The sequence below is a fragment of the Lindgomyces ingoldianus genome (genome assembly GCF_010093535.1).
Source record: "Lindgomyces ingoldianus strain ATCC 200398 unplaced genomic scaffold BDR25scaffold_40, whole genome shotgun sequence".
NCBI lineage: Eukaryota > Fungi > Ascomycota > Dothideomycetes > Pleosporales > Lindgomycetaceae > Lindgomyces > Lindgomyces ingoldianus.
The window spans coordinates 347,885-370,510 of NW_022985201.1; the positions used below are offsets into that span (position 1 = coordinate 347,885).

At 44.7% G+C, this 22,626-nt stretch overlaps 6 protein-coding genes across 6 annotated transcripts; 4 read left to right on the forward strand and 2 right to left on the reverse strand.

The window, feature by feature from the left end:
• Positions 1 to 5,038: 5,038 nt before the first annotated feature.
• Positions 5,039 to 7,848, reverse strand: BDR25DRAFT_360806 (uncharacterized protein; the record flags this gene model as incomplete). Its single annotated transcript, XM_033696305.1, has 19 exons — positions 5,039 to 5,172; positions 5,204 to 5,295; positions 5,330 to 5,400; positions 5,481 to 5,537; positions 5,568 to 5,621; positions 5,695 to 5,723; positions 5,764 to 6,035; positions 6,066 to 6,444; positions 6,486 to 6,513; positions 6,554 to 6,887; positions 6,916 to 7,019; positions 7,063 to 7,128; positions 7,199 to 7,255; positions 7,281 to 7,329; positions 7,367 to 7,408; positions 7,451 to 7,462; positions 7,489 to 7,627; positions 7,654 to 7,699; positions 7,726 to 7,848. The coding sequence occupies 19 exons, from the start codon at positions 7,846 to 7,848 to the stop codon at positions 5,039 to 5,041; spliced, it is 2,088 nt and encodes a 695-aa protein (XP_033542022.1).
• A 41-nt stretch (positions 7,849 to 7,889) lies between these two features.
• BDR25DRAFT_360807 (uncharacterized protein) lies at positions 7,890 to 9,194 on the forward strand (the record flags this gene model as incomplete). The annotated part of the gene is made up of 11 exons (XM_033696306.1): positions 7,890 to 7,932; positions 7,983 to 8,001; positions 8,027 to 8,123; positions 8,186 to 8,245; positions 8,339 to 8,423; positions 8,469 to 8,555; positions 8,610 to 8,666; positions 8,699 to 8,915; positions 8,950 to 8,962; positions 9,010 to 9,131; positions 9,182 to 9,194. 11 exons carry the CDS (start codon positions 7,890 to 7,892, stop codon positions 9,192 to 9,194), a joined length of 813 nt encoding a protein of 270 aa, XP_033542023.1.
• A 1,554-nt stretch (positions 9,195 to 10,748) lies between these two features.
• On the forward strand, positions 10,749 to 13,275 carry BDR25DRAFT_295623 (V-type ATPase; the record flags this gene model as incomplete). The annotated part of the gene is made up of 7 exons (XM_033688861.1): positions 10,749 to 10,985; positions 11,041 to 11,083; positions 11,142 to 11,163; positions 11,217 to 11,265; positions 11,315 to 11,399; positions 11,447 to 13,014; positions 13,072 to 13,275. 7 exons carry the CDS (start codon positions 10,749 to 10,751, stop codon positions 13,126 to 13,128), a joined length of 2,061 nt encoding a protein of 686 aa, XP_033542024.1. The 3' UTR covers positions 13,129 to 13,275.
• A 141-nt stretch (positions 13,276 to 13,416) lies between these two features.
• Positions 13,417 to 16,382, forward strand: BDR25DRAFT_306827 (uncharacterized protein). Its single transcript, XM_033690713.1, has 6 exons — positions 13,417 to 13,577; positions 13,645 to 13,714; positions 13,771 to 13,865; positions 13,937 to 14,684; positions 14,735 to 15,644; positions 15,698 to 16,382. The coding sequence occupies exons 1-6, from the start codon at positions 13,558 to 13,560 to the stop codon at positions 15,949 to 15,951; spliced, it is 2,097 nt and encodes a 698-aa protein (XP_033542025.1). The 5' UTR covers positions 13,417 to 13,557; the 3' UTR covers positions 15,952 to 16,382.
• A 121-nt stretch (positions 16,383 to 16,503) lies between these two features.
• Positions 16,504 to 17,834, reverse strand: BDR25DRAFT_328785 (CoA-transferase family III; the record flags this gene model as incomplete). The annotated part of the gene is made up of 3 exons (XM_033692410.1): positions 16,504 to 16,975; positions 17,049 to 17,706; positions 17,762 to 17,834. The coding sequence occupies 3 exons, from the start codon at positions 17,832 to 17,834 to the stop codon at positions 16,504 to 16,506; spliced, it is 1,203 nt and encodes a 400-aa protein (XP_033542026.1).
• A 673-nt stretch (positions 17,835 to 18,507) lies between these two features.
• BDR25DRAFT_160457 (uncharacterized protein) lies at positions 18,508 to 19,899 on the forward strand (the record flags this gene model as incomplete). Its single annotated transcript, XM_033684034.1, has 2 exons — positions 18,508 to 19,010; positions 19,137 to 19,899. Coding segments are annotated over 2 exons (1,266 nt in total), but the record flags the coding sequence as incomplete, so codon positions are not given.
• Between the last annotated feature and the right edge of the window lie 2,727 nt (positions 19,900 to 22,626).

A 22,626-nucleotide genomic window follows, 5' to 3' on the forward strand; every position in this document is an offset into this window, starting at 1 on the left:
ATGTTAATGCTTTAAATAACTATTATCTACTTTCTATTACTTTACTGTATTACCTTTAGCTGTCTTTATTTTTTTAAAGCTGTAATAACTGCTTTAGTTAATATCTAGCTTATTATAAAGCCTAACTTATTAAAGTTATACATGTCTTTATTTTAGATACTATACTTAGCTTTTATATTAGCTACTAAGTAAAACTAGCCCTAGATAACTTTTAAATTTTTATAAAGTGCTTTTTTATAATTATACTTATAATTAAACTTTATTATAAACTTAAAGCAGTGCTTAACTTATATACTAGGCTAGTTTAAGCTAACCTAGCCTAGATTACACTCTGCGCGTAAGGAATTAGCTATATTAGCTATAGCTATAAGCCTAAAAAGAAATCTGTGTGTAATAAGCTTATGTACTTAATAACTACTTTTTTTTAAGCTTAGTTAGATTCCTTAATTTAGGCTAGCATTTTACTTATAAAGGCTGTCTAGTGTGTTAATTACTTAGTGTTATATAAAAAACATTATAGATAGCTACAGCGTGTTATAAGAAAAGTTTTAAGTCTTATTTAAAAGCTTAAAAAGTAAGCTGTATCTAACGTTCTTTAAAAAATTTAATCTAGTGTTATTGTTAAGGCATTATGTAGATAGTTAGAGTGTAGTAGAGGCTTAGCAAAAGTGGCTAGCTAACCTGTGTGGCCGGCTAACCTGTTAGGTACGTTAAACCTTTTAAAAAAATTAAAAAGTAAAGTATTTTAAAAAAGACTTATTATTATTAAATAAGATTAAAGTGCTAAAAGTAAAAGCTTACAGTTCTTTCTTTTAGCTTATATTATAGAATTATTAACTTCCTACATTACAGCTATCTAATAGTGTTGTTATTAAGCTTAAAAAGGTTATTATTAATCTTTATATTAAATAGTAAGTACTTTTTTAAGACTTATACATCTATTCCTTTCTTAAAGATTAGTTTAACTCCCCTGCCTATACCTAGAAGAAAGGACAAACTACGTTGCTGCATCCGCAGACCTATACACAAGCTACAAGAACTGTACACTCTTGCAGACCCGTCACCCTCTTCTATTCTCGTCACCACCCCTCCTCAGCCGTAGTACCACGTGACCGCATCACAAAGTAAGTAACGTAACAGTAAGCAACTCGCTTATAGTGTACGTTAGCTATGTATAAAGTTTTTTTTAAAAAAAATTAAATAACTAATATATTAAATAACTTATAGAGGCTAAATAATAAAAAGAAGTAGGTAATTATTAAGTATATACTTACACTAGATATGTAAGAATTTTTCTTTTAGCTAGTAGCTATAGCTAATATAGCTAATTCTTTACACGCTAAGTGTAATCTAGGCTATGTTATTATAAACTAGCCTAGTATGTTTATAAAGTGTTATATAAAGCTTAAAGTAAAGTTTTAAGTGTAAGTTGTAATAAAGTAGGCGCTTTACCTGCTAAGTTAATACTATACAACTTACTCTACTATACTAAAAGATACGTATAAGAATACTTAAGCTAAGTATTCTTACATAGTATAATATATATAGATAATGCTAGGGCTAGCACTAGTACTAGCGGTTGTCTCTAGTCTAGCCTAAACCTCTATAAGCAAGAGAAGGCTACGTAGTTAACTGTGTCTACCTTGTTATAATAATCTAAACTAAATTAAGCACATATTAGACTTAAACATAGTTAAACAAATAATTAATGTAGTATTATTAATAAGGCTGTTACTAGTAAAAGAAAGTTTTCTAATATAATGTAACAGCATAGGCAAGACAATAGGTCTAATGCGGTATAAATCTACTTAGAAGCATATAGAAGTGTGTAGCGACTTAGAAACCTAGGAATGCTATTAACACCTATAGGCCTTGTACAGTCGCCTACTAAAAGTCATTAGCCACTCAACGATCTAAGCTCTGCAGGGGTATAGTTATCCTATTTAGGAAAGAGGTTACTTAACTAATTGCTACCTAAATTAAAAGATTTTTGTTTCTATAAGAAGCCTATGTTAAGGCCTATCTTCTAGTGTTATAGTTAATTAATAGTAAGTTAACCTACTTTTATTTTAGATAACTTCCTTTATGCGCTTTAACTAGCTTAGAATACTCTTTCTATAATTAGCTAGTGTAATCTTTGCCTATTTCTTTTTAAGAATATCTACTATCTGCTTACAAGTAGTAATATATGTTTATTACTTTAAAATGCAGAGCTTTATAATCTACTAGAGGTTCTTAATTAGGTTTAAATTAGAACTTTATAAAAGCTAATTTATCTATATTATGCTATAGTTGTTTATATACTTTTAGATAGCCTTTGCAGTATAAATAGGGGCTCTATCCTGCATTTATATGCTAATACCGCGTTTCTCTGTAAGCTGCTTATAGAATAGAATGCTAACGTTGTGCAGAATTTAGTAGTATTTACTAGCATTATTCTACTTGCCTTTCTAGTTAATAAACAGCTTTAATTTAAAATTAAAAGAGATTACACTAAATATAAAGACTATAGTTCTTCTAGACTTAAATGTAGGCTTTAGGTACTAACTCTTATACGCTTTTCTATGCTGCTAACATACATATAGAGGTCTAGTGTCTAAGCTAACTTTAAATGTTGCTTTATTATAATAGGCTATGTAAGCTATGTTACTACTCTTGTTATATTAATAAATTTAAGTAAAGTAGAGTTGTTTTTCTTTATGTACAGCTAAAAGCTAAAGCTTATAACATAGACAGAAGGCATAGTACTTATATTTTATAAGGTATCTTCTTATAGTACTAGCATAGATGCAGCAGTAGGTTTTAGATAGTGTTATAATAGTCTAGAGCGTAGTAAAAGGATTATTTACTGCCTAGCAAATTAAATGCCTTTTAGCGCGTTTATTAAGCTTTAGAGGCTAGCCTATACGCAGGGCTTTTGTATAGATAGGCTAGGGCTGCTTGCGCAGCTAGCAGATGTTATATGTAACTGTTAACTTAGAAATGCTAAGATAACTTAAAATTTTGCTAGCGCTTACACTATAACGTACTTTATGGGCGAGTTGCTCACACACCTGAGTTGCTTACTTTTGCTAAGACCCTACTAAACCACCCTTTCTACACTAATGCATTCCCTACAACACTACTTAGACGCGCTAAAAGAACATTAGATACAGCTTACACTCTAAGCTTTTAAATAAGACATAAAACTCTTAAAGAAATATACTATAGCTATATGTAAGGTCCTATAAAAGATAATAAATAACTATAGCGCTAGACAACCTTTATAAGCTAATTCTACAGCTAAATTATAGAAGCTAGGCAATAAAAAGAAGCAGGTAATTGTTAAGACTATACTTAAGCTATATGCGCAAGGAATTTCCCCTTAGATAGCATTTATAGCTAATATAGCTAATTCTTTGCGCGCTAAGCGTAATCTAGGCTATGTTTACATAAACTAGCCTAGTATGTTTATAAAGTGTTATTTAGAGCTTAAAGTAAAGTTTTAAGCGCAAGTATAGTTAAGAGATATCTAGCTAATTATAAACCCTATCTTACTAAAGTTGTACATGTTATTATTCTAGATGCTATACTTAGCTTTAATATTCTCTACAAGGCTAAACCTGCCCTAAATTACCCTAGGACTCTTGTAGAGGGCTCTCTTATAGTTATACTTACACTTAAACATTACTTTAAGCTCTAAATAACACTTTACAAACATACTAGGCTAGTTTATGCAAACATAGCCTAGATTACGCTTAGCGCGTAAAGAATTAGCTATATTAGCTATAAATGCTATCTAAGGGGAAATTCCTTGTGCATATAGCTTAAGTATAGTCTTAATAATTACCTGCTCCTTTTTATTGCCTAGCCTTTATAATTTAGCTGTAAAATTAGCTTATAAAGGTTGTCTAGCGCTGTAGTTATTTATTGTCTTTTATAGGACTTTATATATAGCTACAGCACATTTCTTTAAGAGTTTTATGTCTTATTTAAAAGCTTAGAGCGTAAGCTGTATCTAACATTCTTTTAGCGCGTCTAAGTAGTGTTGTGGGGAATGCATTAGTGTAGGAAGAGTAGTTTAGTGGGGTCTTAGCAAAAGTAAGCGACTTAGGTGTGTGAGCAACTCGCCCATGAAGTACGTTAAAGGTAGAATTACTATATTATATTAATAGTAGACTTAGATAGCTCTTTACGCAAGGTTTTATTTGCTTTTATAACTATTAAAAAAGGTAGTAATTTAATTAAGTTACAATTAATTAAAATTAAAGCATTGTAAGGTGGCCTAGGCCTCTCGCTAAAGTGGCCAATCACTTTTGGTAGGCGACTGTACAAAAGGATATTAGAAAACTACTAAGTCTAAGGACGGAGCTCTGTACCACTACGCTAATACAACTAAAAAGGTGCGAATAATCAACCAACAGTTAATTATTGCGTATAGAATAGTATATATACCCGTCGCACGTAAGCGCCATCTCGGCCTTACACTAAGCTGGCTACAGGGGAGAGGTGCGACTAAATACTTGGGGGAATAGGGGTACAGCAGGGGCCAGAGTAGGGTCGGAGCAGATACGAGGAACCTTCGGATGTCGGTTCGCCGAGATGGAACGATTCGTGTGAATCGTTACAGTTAGAGAGTTGCATTAAAGTGTAGTTATAAGTGTAAAGCTAAGATGGCGCTTACGCACGACAGGTATATATACTATTCTGTACGCAGATCAACTGTTGGTTGATTATTCGCACCTTTTAGTTGTATTAGCGCAGTGGTACAGAGCTCTGTTCTTATAATAAGGTAATTATAATATCTTGTGCAGGACTTAGTAACACAATACTTTACAAAATCTTATTAAAAACAGGCTATAAAAATGTTAGAATATAGCTAGAATCTGTCTCTATTACCTATTAGAATCTAAGCTAGTTTACATGTACAGCAGTAGAGCTAAAGTAGTTCTTAGCTAAGCGAGTGCATAGTAGAGGAGGTTTGTAATTACTATATTACCTAAAAAATTACAAAAGTCTTTTAGACAGCTAGACAGAGAAAGCGTTTTTAAGTCCCTAATTAGTTGGCCTTGTCATCGGAGGAGCTAGTTGGGGTCCCCCTCCTGGTTGCAGGGGGAGGGTCCTTAGGGGCTCTGAGCTTCTCTACACAGTCGGCTGAGCACCTGAGATAACCCTCTACTTGGGCTAGGTTCACTCCCTCGGTCAGTCATTCACGATCTCTTACCCCAGTTAACCTTGTGATATGTTGCTTCCAAGGGCCGTTTTGCCGTCAACCGCGGCTTATCCGCTATTCGACAACTCATTTGGCGCGATAGACTTCGGATTACAAAAGGTAGAGTTCTAGAGCTACCCAAGTGGAAGGACGGGAGTTATCTTATAATCAACAGCCGACTTTAACACTGATTCATAATTGGATCGGGGCTATGGAACAAGGGCTTACATTCATGTTAGCCATCCAAATCGGTGGTGCTCCATAAGATACTATAAGACAGATACGGGACGAGAGCATTGTGAGCAGCAAGAGAGGGGAAAGAATTGAGCCTTGCTACGCGGTGTTCCTAATTCAGAGAGGAAATTGAGATAGGAACGGACATTGTGCGACATAGATAGCCCTCCTGGACGATTATGATATCAATATTCCGCTATAGATGGCGATGATGAAACCCCCGGTTCCGCCGAAACTCGCCTCTTGATTTCAAATCAGATCGCCCAAACTTGCGACAATAATCGTTTTCCCATGACGCCTAAAATGATGAAAAGATAATTTTAAGATAGCAACGCGACGCTCAATCAAAAAGATACAAAGAAGGAGTGTCAGACGAGGCGGTAGCTTTCCCTGCCATTGGCTTTGAGCTGGCCATAACTGCCGACCAAACCTTCGGTTGGGTGGGATGTTCGGCCCATCGTAGAGATGTACCACCATGGCTGTATCCACCGAGAAGCTTAGAGAATGAGAGGTGTCGAGATTCGTCTGAGCCTTGCTCGTCTTCTCAAGGACGCTCCAGGCTAGGTCGTGCTCTATCTCCGAATTTGCGATAAAGCGGCTGACATACTTTCTCTATGAGGGTGGCCGCTCGGATTTCGACAGCAAAGAGCATCGGGCTTTCGAAAACAGCGCCAGCTTGAGCTTTCTGTAGGCTTCAATTGCGGCATCTCTTGATGTTGGGTCAGCCTCAGACGTAGATCGAGGTCGAGAGCCCCTCTCTGGCAAGGTGGACGTCCAAGAGGAAATAGTGGATACTCGGCTAGGGGGGAGGAAGGGATGAGGCGAAGGAGGTGGTGTTGGTATAGTCTGCATTTTTTCGCCGTGGGAAGAAATAAATGGAGATGAGCCAATGGAGGGATCGGTGTATACTGTGGACGACATATCAAGGGGAAGCTTCTCCGAAGGAAATGGGGGCAGGTCGGCAGCAATATGAAGGACCTCCACAACAGTCGATTGCAAGAACGACACACGGTCTTTTTCTTATGGTCCTAGTGATGCAGCGAATTCCTGCAAGATCAACTACCCGGAATTAGTAAAGCGACGTGTTCCTGGATTTCATAAACATGTCGTGGCGTCCCACCACATCACAGATTGAAACTTGCGGGCACATTGTGTAGGATGCAGCAAGATTAGTGAATCACAAAGAAAAGAATGGCGACATATCGGCTTCCATTGGACCGACCAATCAACAACAGGAGCTAGGCCAAGCCTTTCGCCCAGTTTGTGGCTGATTAAAACCACGAGGCCGAGCGCGGATTCAATTTGTCGATTTCCGGGCATGAGAGTTGCCACAGAATGCAGCAGGAAGCGAAACACAACCGTGGGACGTGGGTTTTTGGCGTTGGTGGTGAGCATTCCAAATTCTACCCATGATTCCAAATTAATCCTTATGTCCTCATCCCTAGTTTGGCCTAGCGTAGCCCTCGGAATGCCGCATGTATCAGCATTACTCTTCGAGATGCCTAACACCACCTAGATATTTTGAATCATGAGGATGAATCTGTTCTGGCGTGGTGGACACGTCTACGTCGCCAAGCACGCCACGGATCAAAGGCTTCCACCAGGCAGGGAAATATTCATGGCAGGATTTGCATAACATTCCCTTTGATGAGACCCCACGACTGCACTTCATGCATACATTTCATTTCTTCAAAGGTCAAATTCTCGGTTTGCGGTCATGCAAGACGGGCCTTAATTTCTTATGATCTTATTGCTTCTGGCGTGTTCAAATACCTTGACATATACCCTAATTGAACTCCCGTCCAACTTTCGATCATTCGAGCTTGTTTCCTCGGCCATTCACGTCATACAGGACCCTCGCGGATATACTATTGATGTATTTGCTTCTTGTTGGCCAGGAGCGCCTTGTCAGCGAAGGATCAACTGCCCCCTGCTAGCTACTGCCCGTTCCACCAGTCTGGTAGAACACGAACGGAGGGAGCCCTATCGACGAAGACTTGCTCTCTTTTTAGACCGCCCTTTCACGACGTAGTGGCACTGCATCCGTCTATTATCGATCAGACCTTCTCTTCTCATCGTCTGCTCCGAGCGGCTTACCGATCCGTATTTCAGTGGGCACCACTCGATGCAAGAAGCCAACAACGATTAAGGTAGTATGAGAGTGCGCATCTGTAGCGCCAGTCCAGCTTCTTTTGTGCGGTACTAGCAGAATATTGCGATCATTCCACAGGCGAGGCAGTTAGTATTTGAAATCTGTTGACGGAAGCAAGGGTTCTCGGTGATCGCCATTCGACACTTACTAGGCGGCCAGACTTCCATTTTGGAATACGTTCAAGTTCTCCCTCTCCACACTGTTTTGGGTCACCTCCGGCTACGTCGAGAATCCTCTTTTGACATACCCAGTTCATCCCAACTTCCAACATGGATTGGTTTAGCGATTAGATAGCTTGGCTTCTAATCTCTCATGGCTATCCAAGTGCAACTCTTTGGTATTTGGTGGATTTCGAGTGCCACAGCACCCTTAGACAGAATTATGCTTGCCCTAAAGTTTTCTGAGAGAAAGACGAACTGACGCTGTCGCCCGTCGTTGCTCGAGTGAAGGAAGAAATACTTCGTGTATCTACCGCCATCCTTTGACATAACGTGTCGAAAGGAACGGAACCCCTGTCCAAGAGGATCAACCAGCCAGCACTCCCCGGTATTTTCTCCGCATTAAAAGACCACAGATGACCATTTTTAGTCCTGTGACTTCTGCCAAAGGGCCATGAACGGCGTGTTTACTGCATGTTGACCCTAACGGCTGAATATAACAAGAACCCGGTTTGAAACAAGAATCGGCTTTCTCATATAACTCGCCGTGTTCCATCAAGAGGTTTAAAAAATGAGATGATGCACTGTCGTTGGTCGTAACAGGCGCCAACGTGCTGTGAATTTGTCACTCAGTGCACTCTCATGCTAAGGGCGAGCAAGCACTCCTATGATCACTCCTCTATTCCTCGTATTCTAGGCTGTATTAACACAGCTGATTAGATGCGACTACAAGCCCATGACGCCTATGAAATTTGGAATTGGCACGAGGTACACAATAGAGGACCAGCGAAACTAGGACGAGAGGACATTCATTCCGCTGGTTTAAAGCTGATTAACCTAGAATAAGTAGTAATTGCTCACTGATACTTCGCAGAAAGACTAAATTGCAAAAGGGGTATCAAAAACACTGTATGCTGTAAGAAGATGGATAGTGGAAAAATAACGATTCCGAATATACTTGAGCTCATATTAGCCTGATCTCCGTCTTCTTTCTAGCAGTATTAGTTGAGTGGCATCCAACTCTCTTTCTTGCCTCATATCTTTACTCAGTTGGTATAAACCGAAGAGCCTGCTCAATCTATTCATTCCGCTCAAACGGGCTCTTCATCGTGCCCTTACAGGCCTGGGTTCTCTCCCGCGAACTCTCGGAAGACTTACCAACCCCATTATTACCATTTCAGTAACGACCTATGTTCCTGACTCTGGAAGATGAGACGACCGCCGAAGGTGTACATATACAAAAAGACAATCGTACTCTCATCAAGGTTAATTAGCTACTCTTCTCCTGCAATCTTCACTCGGTGAATTCCTTCTACGAATTTTGCGGGCACCTCAAGCACCACTCACGAACTCTTGCCATGCCTAGATTGGGCAAAACGATAAGATACCCGCGATAGTTCGGTACTTTCGTTCCATCATGGATTTCATTCAACTCTTTGTCCTTAGCCTCCGACGGTAAAACCCTGGGTACCTAAGTGATGCTTAAAAAGGATGCTGAATGAGTATATCTCACGAAGATGCCGACACGTGTAACAATCCCATGGTTCAACCATGGAGTGGTTAATTTAGTCTTCATCTAACTAACCTCCTGCAAACCCAACAAATGCAGCACTTGCAATATCGAATCGATTTTGGTTATTCATCTTTAGTGCACTGGCTACTATAATGATGCGATTTTTCAAATAATTATTTAGTTCTTATCCGGCCTGTGACGTTCTCCCCCAGTATACGTCGATATCAAGACCTTCGGACCAAATATTTGCCATATCCTCCATTCTTTCAGCAAGGATCTATCAGCTTCCTTAGATGTGTGGGGGTAGAATTTCGATTTCAAAAAATACTAGGAAGATATCGCAAAGTCAAGCCCGCGGTCAGGTGGAGTCATTATTTCGTGTTCCATAGAAATTGTGGGATGATCCCATTCACATTCATGGCGCTAACAGAGTCAAGACAATGTTCTGGTGTACTTAAGATTCGCCCGCACCAACTTTCAGCGAAAAATAGCAGACTTCCCATCGTACTGTGCACATGATTAGGGGTGCTAACAGCTCGAGTTTCTTCATTCTTTTACGATCCCTACCAACCAGCCCGCAGACTTATCATCACGCACAAAGCTGGGCAATAGTGTCCTCTGAAGCGATGGTGGGTATTGGATATCGGGCTTTGGGCCTAGCGATAGCATTTACTATACTAGAAATCATTCTGGTGTTCTTAAGATAGTAAACACGCGTTTTCCTGACTTAAGAAGCGGACTGGAAGATTTTTTCATCACTATAGCTTTAGGGAGAGAGGATGCCATTTGGGAGGATGGCCTACTGATCATGAAGATTCTGTGTATGGCAATGATCATTGCTATGGGAGGAGGTGAAGTTCTACACTAATTTCTAGACTCCTCTAACATCTGCTAGTGGAAAGGACAGGCCTAGGGGTATAGAAGTAGAACTTGATACGAACAATCAAAGAAAGGAGATGAAAGCTTCCTTAATCCCGACGTTAATGAGAGAGAGTCCGATAGTATAGTTCCTACTAATACCTACTCGATTATGACTGCTTAGTTCAGTTAGTCTTCGCTCCGAGTATATTCTACCAGTGATGTATCAATACAACCAAAACCTCAATAATGATCTATTATCTGCGAATCTTCCCCTGACTCCGATAATTCATCACGCTTGGAACTCAGTCCTTTGTAGGTGCGATAGCTGGGGTCACTGGTGACGAAGACTCGATTTAGGGGCGGACAGAGCTCGGAGCAATTCCCAGCGCATAGCCATGATCACGAATGTGACAGCATATTATAGCACGCATCAAGAGGGTTTATAGAAAGCCATTTACCTCATATCAGCGCGCGATAGGTCGGTGACAAGTGACAAGGTACGGGGGGAGCTTGGACCACCAAAAGCAAATGACGCCGACTCCTACCTGGGCAAGCTCACAGCTCCACCAGATCTGAAGACTTGCCGATTCACTCTCAGCACTGCACCCTGCTCCGTCTACCAGCTCCCATCTCCTGTGCATGCTAGGTCTGCGGCCTCGTCTTAAAGCCCGACCTTCGCTTCTCGATCTCATCCGCAGGCAGAACATTGACGACAACTCGCAGTCGCTTCCCGTGCTGGTGGCAGACGCACGCCCCATCCATATCCCGCTCCCTTCGAGCCCGCAGATAACACCGCAGATTGAAGCCCCCGGTCCGCCGCCTTACAGCTTGAAGGACGAGGAGAAGAACGCTTTAAAGATGGCTCCGGTAAGCTTTGTTGTTGCCATGGAGAGGGTGGAAGGGTTGCATGGCTGACTTGGCGGGGCGGCAGAAAGGTCAGCGAAAGACGATGGAGGTCGGCGAGGACCTGCATGGTATGCATTTCCAGCATGCGCTTAAGGGGTTGGAATTGATGCTAATTTAATTCTACAGGCTCCGTGTACTCTATCTCTGGGTACGTCGCCCTGCACAGTATTGCCAATTCGACCGTTCTGCTGACAGTTCAAGACCCGTTATTGTGGCCGAGAACATGATAGGATGTGCTATGTACGAGCTTGTATGTTCTTCTATGGGGCTAGGTATCCTTCAGAGGCTTACAAGGATAGGTGCGTGTTGGTCACGACTCTCTGGTTGGAGAAGTGATTCGAATCGAGGCCGATAAGGCCACTATCCAGGTCTACGAAGAGACAGGTATGGGGCCTATATACTTAATCGAAGCACAAACTCACGCTCCATAGCTGGTGTGACAGTGGGGGACCCCGTTGTCGGTTCAGGAAAACCACTCTCCGTCGAACTCGGCCCTGGTTTGATGGAAACCATCTACGACGGAATCCAACGGCCCCTCCGAAATATTGCAAACATCTCCAACAGTATTTACATTCCCCGTGGCATCGATGTCCCTTGTCTCGACCGGGAGATCAAGTGGGACTTCACGCCCGGGAAACTGAAGGTCGGAGACCACATCACTGGCGGTGATGTGTTCGGCTCCGTTTTCGAGAACAGCCTTCTCAACGACCACAAGATTCTACTGCCTCCAAGAGCTCGAGGTACCATCACTCGGATAGCAGAGAAGGGCAGCTATACGGTGGACGAGAAGATTCTGGAACTGGAGTTCAACGGCGTAAAGACTGAGTACAGCATGATGCACAACTGGCCTGTCCGTGTGCCTCGCCCTTCTACTGAGAAACTATCTTCAGATCAACCCCTCATTGTTGGTCAACGTGTTCTCGACGCACTATTTCCTAGCGTACAAGGTGGCACTGTGTGCATTCCAGGCGCTTTCGGGTGCGGCAAGACTGTCATCAGTCAGTCCTTGTCTAAGTTCTCCAACAGTGACATCATTGTCTATGTCGGATGCGGCGAGCGCGGTAATGAAATGGCCGAAGTCTTGATGGAGTTCCCTGATCTGACTACTGAAGTCAACGGCAAGGAGGAGCCCATCATGAAGCGAACCACGCTCATTGCCAACACATCCAACATGCCCGTGGCTGCCCGGGAAGCCTCCATCTACACGGGTATCACCGTGGCCGAGTACTTCCGTGATCAAGGCAAGGACGTTGCCATGATGGCTGACTCGTCCTCTCGATGGGCGGAGGCTCTTCGTGAGATTTCGGGTCGTCTCGGGGAAATGCCTGCTGATCAAGGCTTCCCTGCCTACTTGGGTGCTAAGTTGGCCTCTTTCTACGAACGTGCTGGCCGTGTCACTGCTTTGGGGAGCCCAGAGCGACACGGCAGTGTCAGTATCGTTGGCGCCGTAAGCCCGCCAGGAGGTGATTTATCAGATCCCGTTACTAGCAGCACACTTGGTATCGTGCAAGTCTTCTGGGGTCTCGATAAGAAGCTCGCTCAACGGAAACATTTCCCATCGGTGAACACATCAATCAGTTACAGCAAATACACCACGTCTCTCGACAAATACTATGCTAAGAACAACCCCGAGTTCCCTCGGCTACGAGACCGTATCAAGGAGCTGCTTACAACCTCGGAAGATCTGGACCAAGTCGTGCAGCTGGTGGGTAAATCGGCCTTGGGCGATCCAGACAAGATTACGCTAGATGTTGCAACGCTGATCAAGGAAGACTTCTTGCAGCAAAACGGCTACTCAGATTACGATCAGTTCTGCCCTCTTTGGAAAACAGAATGGATGATGAGGGTCATGATGGCGTTCCACGATGAGGCACAGAAGGCTGTCGCTCAGGGCCACAGTTGGGGCAAGATCCGAGACTCGACATCGGAAATCCAGAACCAGCTCCGTAACATGAAGTTTGAGGTGCCGAGCGAAGGCGAAGAGAAGATCACCAAGAAGGTAAGAGTCACGAATACGAGACGATTGCGAAGAGGGGTGAAGCTAACTGTGATGCAGTACGAGGAGCTTCACCAGAAGCTCATGGACAAGTTTGCATCAGTTGTAGACGAATAGAGTGTAACTTTTAGTGGTGAAGGAAACGTTCTGTTTGCATAGCGGACTAGTTCCTCGGTATTTTGTTTGGCAGGAGAAGATAGAATGCGAGTGAATTGCATTTTGTCACCTAGTGTGGAACACGATAGTTGAATGTGGATGCCTGTTTTGTATGACGACGCCTGGACGCGTCCGATGATGTCTGTCACCAGCAAGTGAATTAATAGTGTGGCGCAAGTGACGCCACGTTTCGCGGCCCACACCACCCTTGTCCCAGGACGATCACAGACCAGCACAGCTACTCTGAGACCTACCTTCGCATCCAGCACTGCAGGCGCCCAAAAAGAATAACTGCATCGTACGCCCGCCGCTGCACATACAAACACGCAAACGACCTCCCTCCTGACGCTGCCAACCCCTTCTGACCACCGCCCTCCCCGCTCGCTGGCCATGGCGACCAACCCAACTGCGTGCGTACATGTCCCTATTCCAGCAGCCCCTCGGAACGCGGTGCGGAATGCTAACCAGCGCCCCCAGCATCAACGTCAACGACCCCGGGCTCATCACTCTAGTCAACAAGCTGCAGGATGTCTTCACAACAGTAGGAGTAAGTGTAGACGGCAACCGCGATGCTCACAACACTGCACTGACACCTAGCACCAGGTGCAAAATCCCATAGATTTGCCCCAGATTGCCGTTGTGGGGTCACAGTCAAGCGGCAAGAGCTCGGTGTTGGAAAACATTGTAGGCAGAGATTTGTGAGTCGCAACCCCCACCATGCCAGCTGTGTTCTGGGGGGCTCCCCATACTGACCGCTCCCGACCTGCAGCTTGCCCCGAGGAACCGGCATCGTGACGCGGAGACCGCTCATCCTCCAGCTCATCAACCGCGCCAGCTCCAAACCACAGACGAATGGCGTCAAAGAGGAGATCAAGACGTCTGACGCCGAGTCCAACGTCCACGAATGGGGCGAGTTTTTGCATATCCCCGGCCAGAAATTCCATGACTTCAACAAGATAAGGGACGAGATCGTGCGGGAGACAGACTCCAAGACCGGGCGCAATGCGGGCATTTCGCCGGCCCCCATCAACCTACGTATATACTCACCCAACGTCCTCACCCTGACCCTGGTTGATCTGCCCGGCCTGACCAAGGTGCCCGTGGGCGACCAGCCGAGGGATATCGAACGCCAGATTAAGGAGATGGTGCTCAAGCAGATCAGCAAGCCCAATGCCATAATACTGGCTGTCACGGCTGCGAACACAGATCTGGCAAACTCGGACGGGCTGAAGCTGGCGCGGGAGGTGGACCCGGAAGGACAACGCACAATTGGCGTGCTGACCAAGGTCGATCTCATGGACGATGGGACTGATGTCGTGGACATTCTGGCAGGCCGCATTATTCCACTGCGTCTAGGCTACGTCCCAGTTGTCAATCGGGGGCAGAGGGATATCGAGAACAAGAAGGCCATTTCGTATGCCCTCGAGCACGAGCGGCAGTTTTTCGAGAACCACAAGGCGTACCGGAACAAGGCGGCCTACTGTGGTACGCCGTATCTGGCTCGCAAGCTGAACCTGGTAGGTCCACATCAGTATCTGGGCTCCGGAATGGCTGCTAACACATCCAGATCCTCATGATGCATATCAAGCAAACCCTGCCCGATATCAAGGCCCGCATCTCTGGTTCGCTCAACAAGTACTCGATGGAGCTTTCGCAACTGGGAGACTCTATTCTCGGCAATAGCTCTAACATTATCCTCAACATGATCACGGAAATTAGCAACGAATACCGCGGTGTCCTTGAAGGCAACAACCAAGAACTATCTGCAACTGAGCTTTCGGGTGGTGCACGTATCTCGTTTGTCTACCATGAGCTTTACGCCAATGGTGTCAAGGCAGTTGATCCCTTCGACCAGGTCAAGGATGTTGATATCCGCACTGTTCTCTACAACTCCTCCGGTTCTTCCCCAGCGCTTTTCGTCGGCACCACTGCTTTTGAACTTATCGTCAAGCAGCAGATCAAGCGCCTGGAAGACCCAAGCTTGAAGTGTGTAAGCTTAGTGTATGACGAATTAATCCGAATTCTAGGTCAGCTCCTCACAAAGCCCATGTTTAGGCGGTACCCAGCATTAAAGGAGAAGTTCCATGGAGTGGTCGTTTCCTTCTTCAAGAAGGCCATGGACCCTACCAACAAGCTCGTTCGGGACCTGGTTGCAATGGAAGCTTGCTACATAAACACTGGCCACCCTGACTTTATTAATGGTTCGCGGGCTATGGCCATCGTATACGAGCGACATACTGCCGCCAAGCCTACGCAAGTTGACCCTAAGACTGGAAAGCCACTCCCGCCTACAGTACCTCCTCGAGCGTCTTCCCCCTCCTTACCCACTCTGGATGGGAATGACGGTGCAGGGTTTTTCGGCTCGTTCTTTGCAAGCAAAAACAAGAAGAAGATGGCAGCTATGGAGCCTCCACCACCCACGCTCAAGGCGTCTGGTACGCTGTCGGAGAAGGAAGCACAGGAAGTTGAAGTTATCAGTATGCTTTCTCCTATCACTGTTTGCCCCAACCAGCGCTAATCCTATCAACAGAACTTCTTATCACGTCCTACTTCAACATTGTCCGCCGAACAATGATCGATATGGTTCCCAAAGCCATAATGCTGAACCTAGTTTCCTGGACAAAAGAGGAAATGCAGCGCGAGCTCCTGGAAAATATGTACAAGGCCGAAGAGCTGGATGAGCTGCTCAAGGAATCAGAGTACACGGTTCGAAGGAGGAAAGAGTGTCAGCAAATGGTAGAGAGTTTGAAGAAGGCTAGCGAGATTGTCAATCAGGTGCAGTAAACGGACTTATGATCAGCGGGTTTCATGCACTTGGTAATAAGTCGAGCTAATGAGTATGAAGGAAGCGGAGAGATTGTCGGTCTGGGGATGTTAGAGAGTGTAGTGAGAAGCAAGGCCCTAGGAAAGCAGGCCCCGTAGCAGGCAGGGCCGTTAGGAAGCGGAATAGCAAGGTCATGGATAGAAGGGACGCAAATTGCGGTCTTGTGCATTTCACTTTGGTTTTGTGGGATGTCTGCAAAGACAAACGAGCTCAGTAGATTTCCCCTCTATTTTTTGGTCTCGCGAGATGGAGTCTGCTTACCACATCCGTCGTATCACATCATCTCACTACATATCCCCTTTTCCTGTTCGCGATACACTTGTTTTGATGAGCTGGAGATGTCGAATTGTTAGAGTAGATTATCGTAGTAGATTATTGTATCTGCGATTAGTTCCCAACTTTCGGAAGAATCTTCTGTGTGATGGGATACCTAAAGTGAGGCTTGTGATGTTCACGATGTGAAGTTAACAGTGTCAGCCATCTTTCGAATCATTTCGGCGCTCCTAAATTTTCTACAGCCTCGACGCCTCCTTCAGTACAAACCCCCCATTCTCAGCATGATATTGCCTCCCCTTCTTCCACCCCAACCACTGCCCAAGCACTGCCTCTCCCCCACTTCCGGGCTCTAACCCCTTCTCCTCCCATCCACTGCCTTCCCATCCGATACCCTGTCCGACAGCAGCCGGTCTTCCCTCATCCCCTTCATGCACCGCGAATGCGGGCGTGGATTTCAGCGTCACAGCAGGTCGTTGATCGAAGCCTTGTTCCTCCAGCTCGGCTTGTGTGAAGACGGGCGTACAACACGCGTCTGTGCCGTCAAAGATGGACTCCCATTCTGCGCGGGACTTGGTTTTGAAGACTTTGGTGAAGAAGTCGGTGAGGGTGGGCCAGTCGGCGCGGTTGTCGCGGTTACCGGGGAGGGAGTCGGAGGTGAGGTTGAGGCCGCGGAGGAGGGCGGCGTAGAATTGCGGTTCGATTGCTCCGCTGAGGATGGGAGTTAGTACAGCTATGTGTGAGAGAGAATGTAGAAAGTGTATTAGACGGGGGGCGAACATACACAGCCATATACTTCCCATCACTCGTCTCATAAGTGCCATAAAACGGCGCACCCCCATCCAACATATTCGTCCCCCTCTCCCTCCTCCAAACCTCCGTCTTCGTCCCCAGTCTCGGCATCGTCGCCAGTATCGCGCTACCATCCACCATATTCGCCTCCACCACCTGCCCAAAACCTGACTTCTCTCGCGCGAGCAATGCAAGGAGGATACCGAGGAAACACATGGTGCCGCCGCCGGCGAAATCCCCGACCACGTTGCCAGGTGGATACGGTTTCTCCCCCTTCCGGCCGAACATGGAGAGTACACCGGACACGGCGATGTAGTTTATATCGTGGCCAGCCATCATCGCGTATTTTCCATCGCGCCGGAAGCCGGTCATGCGACCCACAACCAGCCTCGGATTTATCTTCATCAACACATCTTCGGGTCCTAATCCGGCTTTCTCAAGGACACCGGGACGGAAGGGATCGATGAGGACGTCGACGGTTGGGATGATCTTTTTGACTAGCGCGAGACCAGCGGGCGATTTTATGTTCACACATATGGAGGATTTGCGACGGGTGAGCTGGTCAGATGTGGGTGTTGGGTGTGCGGAAGCGCGGTCGAGACGAAGGACCGTGGCGCCGTAATCAGCGAGGAGCATGCCGGTGAAGGGGCCTAGGGGTCTGTTAGCTTTGTGTGTCTTCCATGACGATGGGATAAGATTGCGTGCCTGGAGCCAGTCCTGCAAATTCGAGGACGCGAATTCCTGAGAGGGGCGGCGGTTGAGGGGATTGTTCTGGCATAGTGACCAGGGGGAGGGAGCCTAATGTGGATGAGTGTGAGATTGGTTGCTCTGGAATAGAGAAAGCGAGAGAGAAAGGAGAGGGGATTGCATGGCAGGTAGATACATGTTCGACGTCGATATGTATGGTTCGGTCGGCCGTTGGGGACGCACGGCTAACCGTTTCCCCCGCGGGGAGCAGGATCTCCAGGCGGACCGAGGTGGTTTTGTGCTCGGGGTGTGTTTGCAGCGTTTGCATGCCATCTATTATGCTTATCGATAATTAGTCGACCCTTACGGACGCTCCTGTAGGGTGCAAGATAGGGTGACAGGCAGCAACAGCAACGGCAACACCTTCAACACTTTTGACTTCTCCCGCAAGGGTGATGACAACGAACATAAGTTCTCGATGTTGCATGCCTCAGCCCGTTCTCCTGTCCAGACACCCTCCCAGCGAGGCTGAATAGTTATATATGATACAAAGGAAACAGGCAACTCGCTCTGATACCTTCCTGGCCTGACGGCATGCCATGGCGCCGACGACTCGGTCGAAGACAGCTGAAGTCATGCACGTGCCTGACGGTACTTCGCACATAGAGCTTTCGTCCACTCTCCACCGACGAACACTTTCATGCGATCGCGACTCACCGCAGTCCCTCATGGATGCCCTTTCAGACGCCTCCTCCTTCGATGAAGAACACCCGCCCATATACACCATAGACCTCAGCCTCTCCCCATCCCAGCGCTACATCTCCGTCGCACGGGACTACAAACTAATCCTAGAATCTCTACCCTACATCTTTGACGAGCTTCTTGAAAGCGTAAATCTCCCCAAAAAGACATTCCACCGGATTGCGCGCGCCGTGCTGCGCAAGATGCATAGTAAGGAACAGACAGAGGAGTTGAGGGGAATAAGTCGTGTCTCTGGAGTGAGAATGAGTATGTTGGTGGCGTATAATGTTCTGCTGGATTTGTTCATGGGATGCACGAGTGGGGGAATTTGTGTGAAGGAGGAGCGGAAGGAGCATAGCGGGGAAGGGGGAGAGAGGGTAATGATGCATTTCAGGACCCTGGATTGGGGGATGTCGGCGCTGAGGAAAGCCGTTGTGCAGTATGAATTTGTGGAGAAAAAAGGGGGCCCTGTCGTTGCGACATCTATCGGGTATGTGGGCTTTGTTGGGGTGTTAACGGGAGTGAGGTGGGTTCTCCTTGCCTCTAGTCTAACCCGTACAAAACGTGCAGGGTTGGGCAAAAACATCGCCAGCCGTGCACATATCCTGCCCTGTTAGCTCGACTCCTTCCCGACCGATGCTGATTGTGACAGACCAGGCCTAAGTGTATCCCTGAACTTCCGACCCTACCACAACAACGACGATTCCCGATGGTCTAACACCAAGTTCTACATTCATCATTTGCTCGTCCTCCTTGGATTTCGACCGTGTATCTCGTCTCATATCCGCGATTTCATCCTTAAGAAAACAAAAAACTCTCACCCCTATTTCTGGATGGGACCTATGCCATCACCAACCACACGTCTCCCTCTCCCTAGTCTTGCTCACATCCTCAAAGCCTTCCCCGCCATCCCAACCACCGCCGCCTACCTCATTCTCTCTGATGGAGACCACACAGCTGTCCTTGAAAAAGACCGTATCACTGCCCAATCCATACTCTCCTCGTCCTTCATTACAGCCACAAACCACGATGTATCGTACGAGCTGCCCTCGGTAACTGGAGTTCAAGCTGCGCAGGCTACGCACTCGAAAACCCACCACTTCGGCATTGGCATGAAGGATCTCGTTGAAGAAAGCATGGATCGGAAACGTTGTATGGTTGCAAAGTGGGAGCGGCGGTGCAGAAGCCTAAGACAGAAACAGAAACAGGAACCTGAACAGAGCCAGCACCAACGGCTATCGACGGGGCGCAGGAGGCGACGAGATGTGGCACTGCAACTGGAGAAGGACGAGGGTTATGTGAGCTTTAATGAACTAAAAGAATGGCTGCTGGAGTTTCCGACTACGAATGATGAGACGCATTTTGTTACCATCATGGACCCACGGAAGGGGACGGTCGAGTGGGTGAGGATGTTTGAGGAAGGTGAGGCTGTGAAGCTAGATCGTTGAGTTGATTACCGCATTCAACGTTCCGCTGTATGGGACGGTTGGAACGCTCGTAGTGCATGATAGCTTCCAGTGCTCGACTAAGAGCTTTGGTCGGCTACATGCAATGCGTTCGTAGCTCCCTTTCACATCCATCGGGCTCAACACGTCAGGGGCCGGTCAACTCAACTCAGTAGGTAATGTCCAATATCTCTAGCTCGGATAACCTATTCGGTTTCCCTGGCCACCATACCCCTCAAATCTTTCACCTTTCTCTGCCTCACCCCGTCTGTCTTTCACAGAATATTATTGCTCTCTGTCGAATTTCAGTTACACAGCCAGATTTCTCGTTCATCAGCCGACATAATATAGAACATAGCAAGTCAGGGGGCTAGTTTGAAATTAGAACTGACGTTTGCATCCTAATGAGTTCTCGCTTTTCTAGGAAGAGGGTTAATATGAGGGACTATATCCTAGTTGTGGCCCACATTACGTCATAGCGTTACTGTAGAGTAACCTTGCGGGAAATATTAAATACAAGCATGTCCTCAACTTCACAGCTTACCAATGCTGCATGCTTTTACTGAGCATAGAACGCGACAAGGGTAGTTAGCGACAAATATTTGTATCCTACTAACGTACACCACAGGCGAGTTGCTCACACACCTAAGTTACTTACTTTTGCTAAGACTCTACTAAACTACTCTTTCTACACTAATGCATTCCTAATAACACTACTTAGATGTGCTAAAAGAACATTAGATATAGCTTACACTTTAGGCTTTTAAGTAAAACATAACACTTTTAAAGTAACATGCTATAGCTATATATAAGGTCTTTTAAAAAATAATAAATAACTAATATACTAAATAACTTTTAACATACACTATAGGCAAGTTGCTTACACACCTAAGTTACTTACTTTTACTAAGACTTTACTAAACTACTTTTTTACACTAATACATTTCTAATAACACTACTTAGATATGCTAAAAAAAATATTAAATATAGCTTACACTTTAAGCTTTTAAATAAAATATAATACTTTTAAAGTAATATGCTACAGCTATGTATAAAAGTTTTTAAAAAATAATAAATAACTAATAACGTACCTAACGGGTTGGCCGGCCACACGGGTTAGCCGGCTACTTTTGCTAAGCCCCCACTAAAACCACCCTATTCTCTCGCAAAACAGCCTACTTTAGCCCTGTATAAAGTAATATAACATAAGATATTATTTAGAGTCTACTTTTACTACTTACTTATATGTACGCAAGTTATGCCTAGTCTAATTGCACTGCTTGCATTGCCTTTAACTTAGCTTACCTTCTTTAGCGCGCACCTGCGTCTTTAGCTTCTTCTTATTACTACGCGCTCTAAACTCCTTTAGAGCAGTTAGACAAGCCTTATTCTTAACTATTAAAGTTTTTTTTACCTAAATTTGCTTCTTTTTATGCAATTTATATTGCGTAGTAGCCTTATTTACTGCTTAAAGCTCTGTTATCTTATAGCCTACTCTATTATATTAATGCCCTAGATAACTATTATTTACTTTTTATTACCTTACTATATTACTTTTAGCTGTCTTTATCTCTTTAAAGCTGTAACAACTACTCTAGTTAATATTTAGCCTATTATAAAGCCTAACTTGTTAAAGTTATACCTGTCTTTATTCTAGATACTGTACTTAGCTTTTATGTTAGCTACTAGGCAAAACTAGCTCTAGATAACTTCTAGATTTTTATAGAGCACTCTTTTATAATTATACTTATAATTAAACTTTATTATAAACTTAAGGTAGTGCTTAACTTATATACTAGTCTAGTTTAAGCTGACCTAGCCTAGATTGCGCTTTGTAGGTAAGGAATTAGCTATATTAGCTATAGCTATAAGCCTAAGGGGAAATCTGCGCGTTATAAGCTTAAGTATGTACTTAATAACTACCTTCTTTTTAAGCTTAGTTAGATTTCTTAATTTAGGCTAGCATTCTGCTTGTAAAGGCTGTCTAGTGCGTTAATTACTTAGTGTTGTGTAAGAGACATTATAGATAGCTACAGCGCGTTATAAAAAGAGTTTTAAGTCTTATTTAAGAGCCTAAAGAGTAAGCTGTATCTAACATTTTTTAGAAGATTTAATCTAGTGTTGTTGTTAAGGCATTATGTAGATAGGTAGAGTTTAGTGGGGGCTTAGCAAAAGTGGCCAGCCAACCTGTGTGGCCGGCCAACCTGTTAGGTACGTTATACTAAATAACTTTTATAAGCTAATTTTATAGCTAACTTATAAAAGCTAAATAATAATAAAAAGTAAGTAATTATTAAGTATATACTTAAGCTATATATATAAGAATTTTTCTTTTAGCTAGTAACTATAGCTAATATAGCTAATTCTTTACACACTAAGTTGTAATAAGGTAGGCGCCCCGCCTGCTAAGCTAATACTATACAACTTTCCCCGCTGTACTAAAAGGTACGCACAAGAATACTTAAGCTAAGTATTCTTGCATAGTATAATATATATATATAGGTAATGCTAGGGTAAGCACTAGCACTAGCGGTTGTCTCTAGCCTAGCCTAAACCTCTATAGGCGAGAGAAGACCACGTGGTTGACTTGCTAACCTTGTTACATAAGTGTAATTTAGGCTATATTAGCATAAACTAGCTTAGTATAATTATAATGTGTTATTTAAAGCTTAAAGAAAAGTTTTAAGTATAAGTATA

What these genes read in the sequence shown, in the direction of transcription:
- BDR25DRAFT_306827 (XM_033690713.1), top strand. Translation starts at nt 13,558, where the DNA reads ATGGCGACCAACCCAACTGC. An exon ending in ATGGCGACCAACCCAACTGC is followed by an intron (nt 13,578 to 13,644) that starts GTGCGTACATGT and finishes CAGCGCCCCCAG; the next exon opens with CATCAACGTCAACGACCCCG. An exon ending in ACAGGAAGTTGAAGTTATCA is followed by an intron (nt 15,645 to 15,697) that starts GTATGCTTTCTC and finishes TCCTATCAACAG; the next exon opens with AACTTCTTATCACGTCCTAC.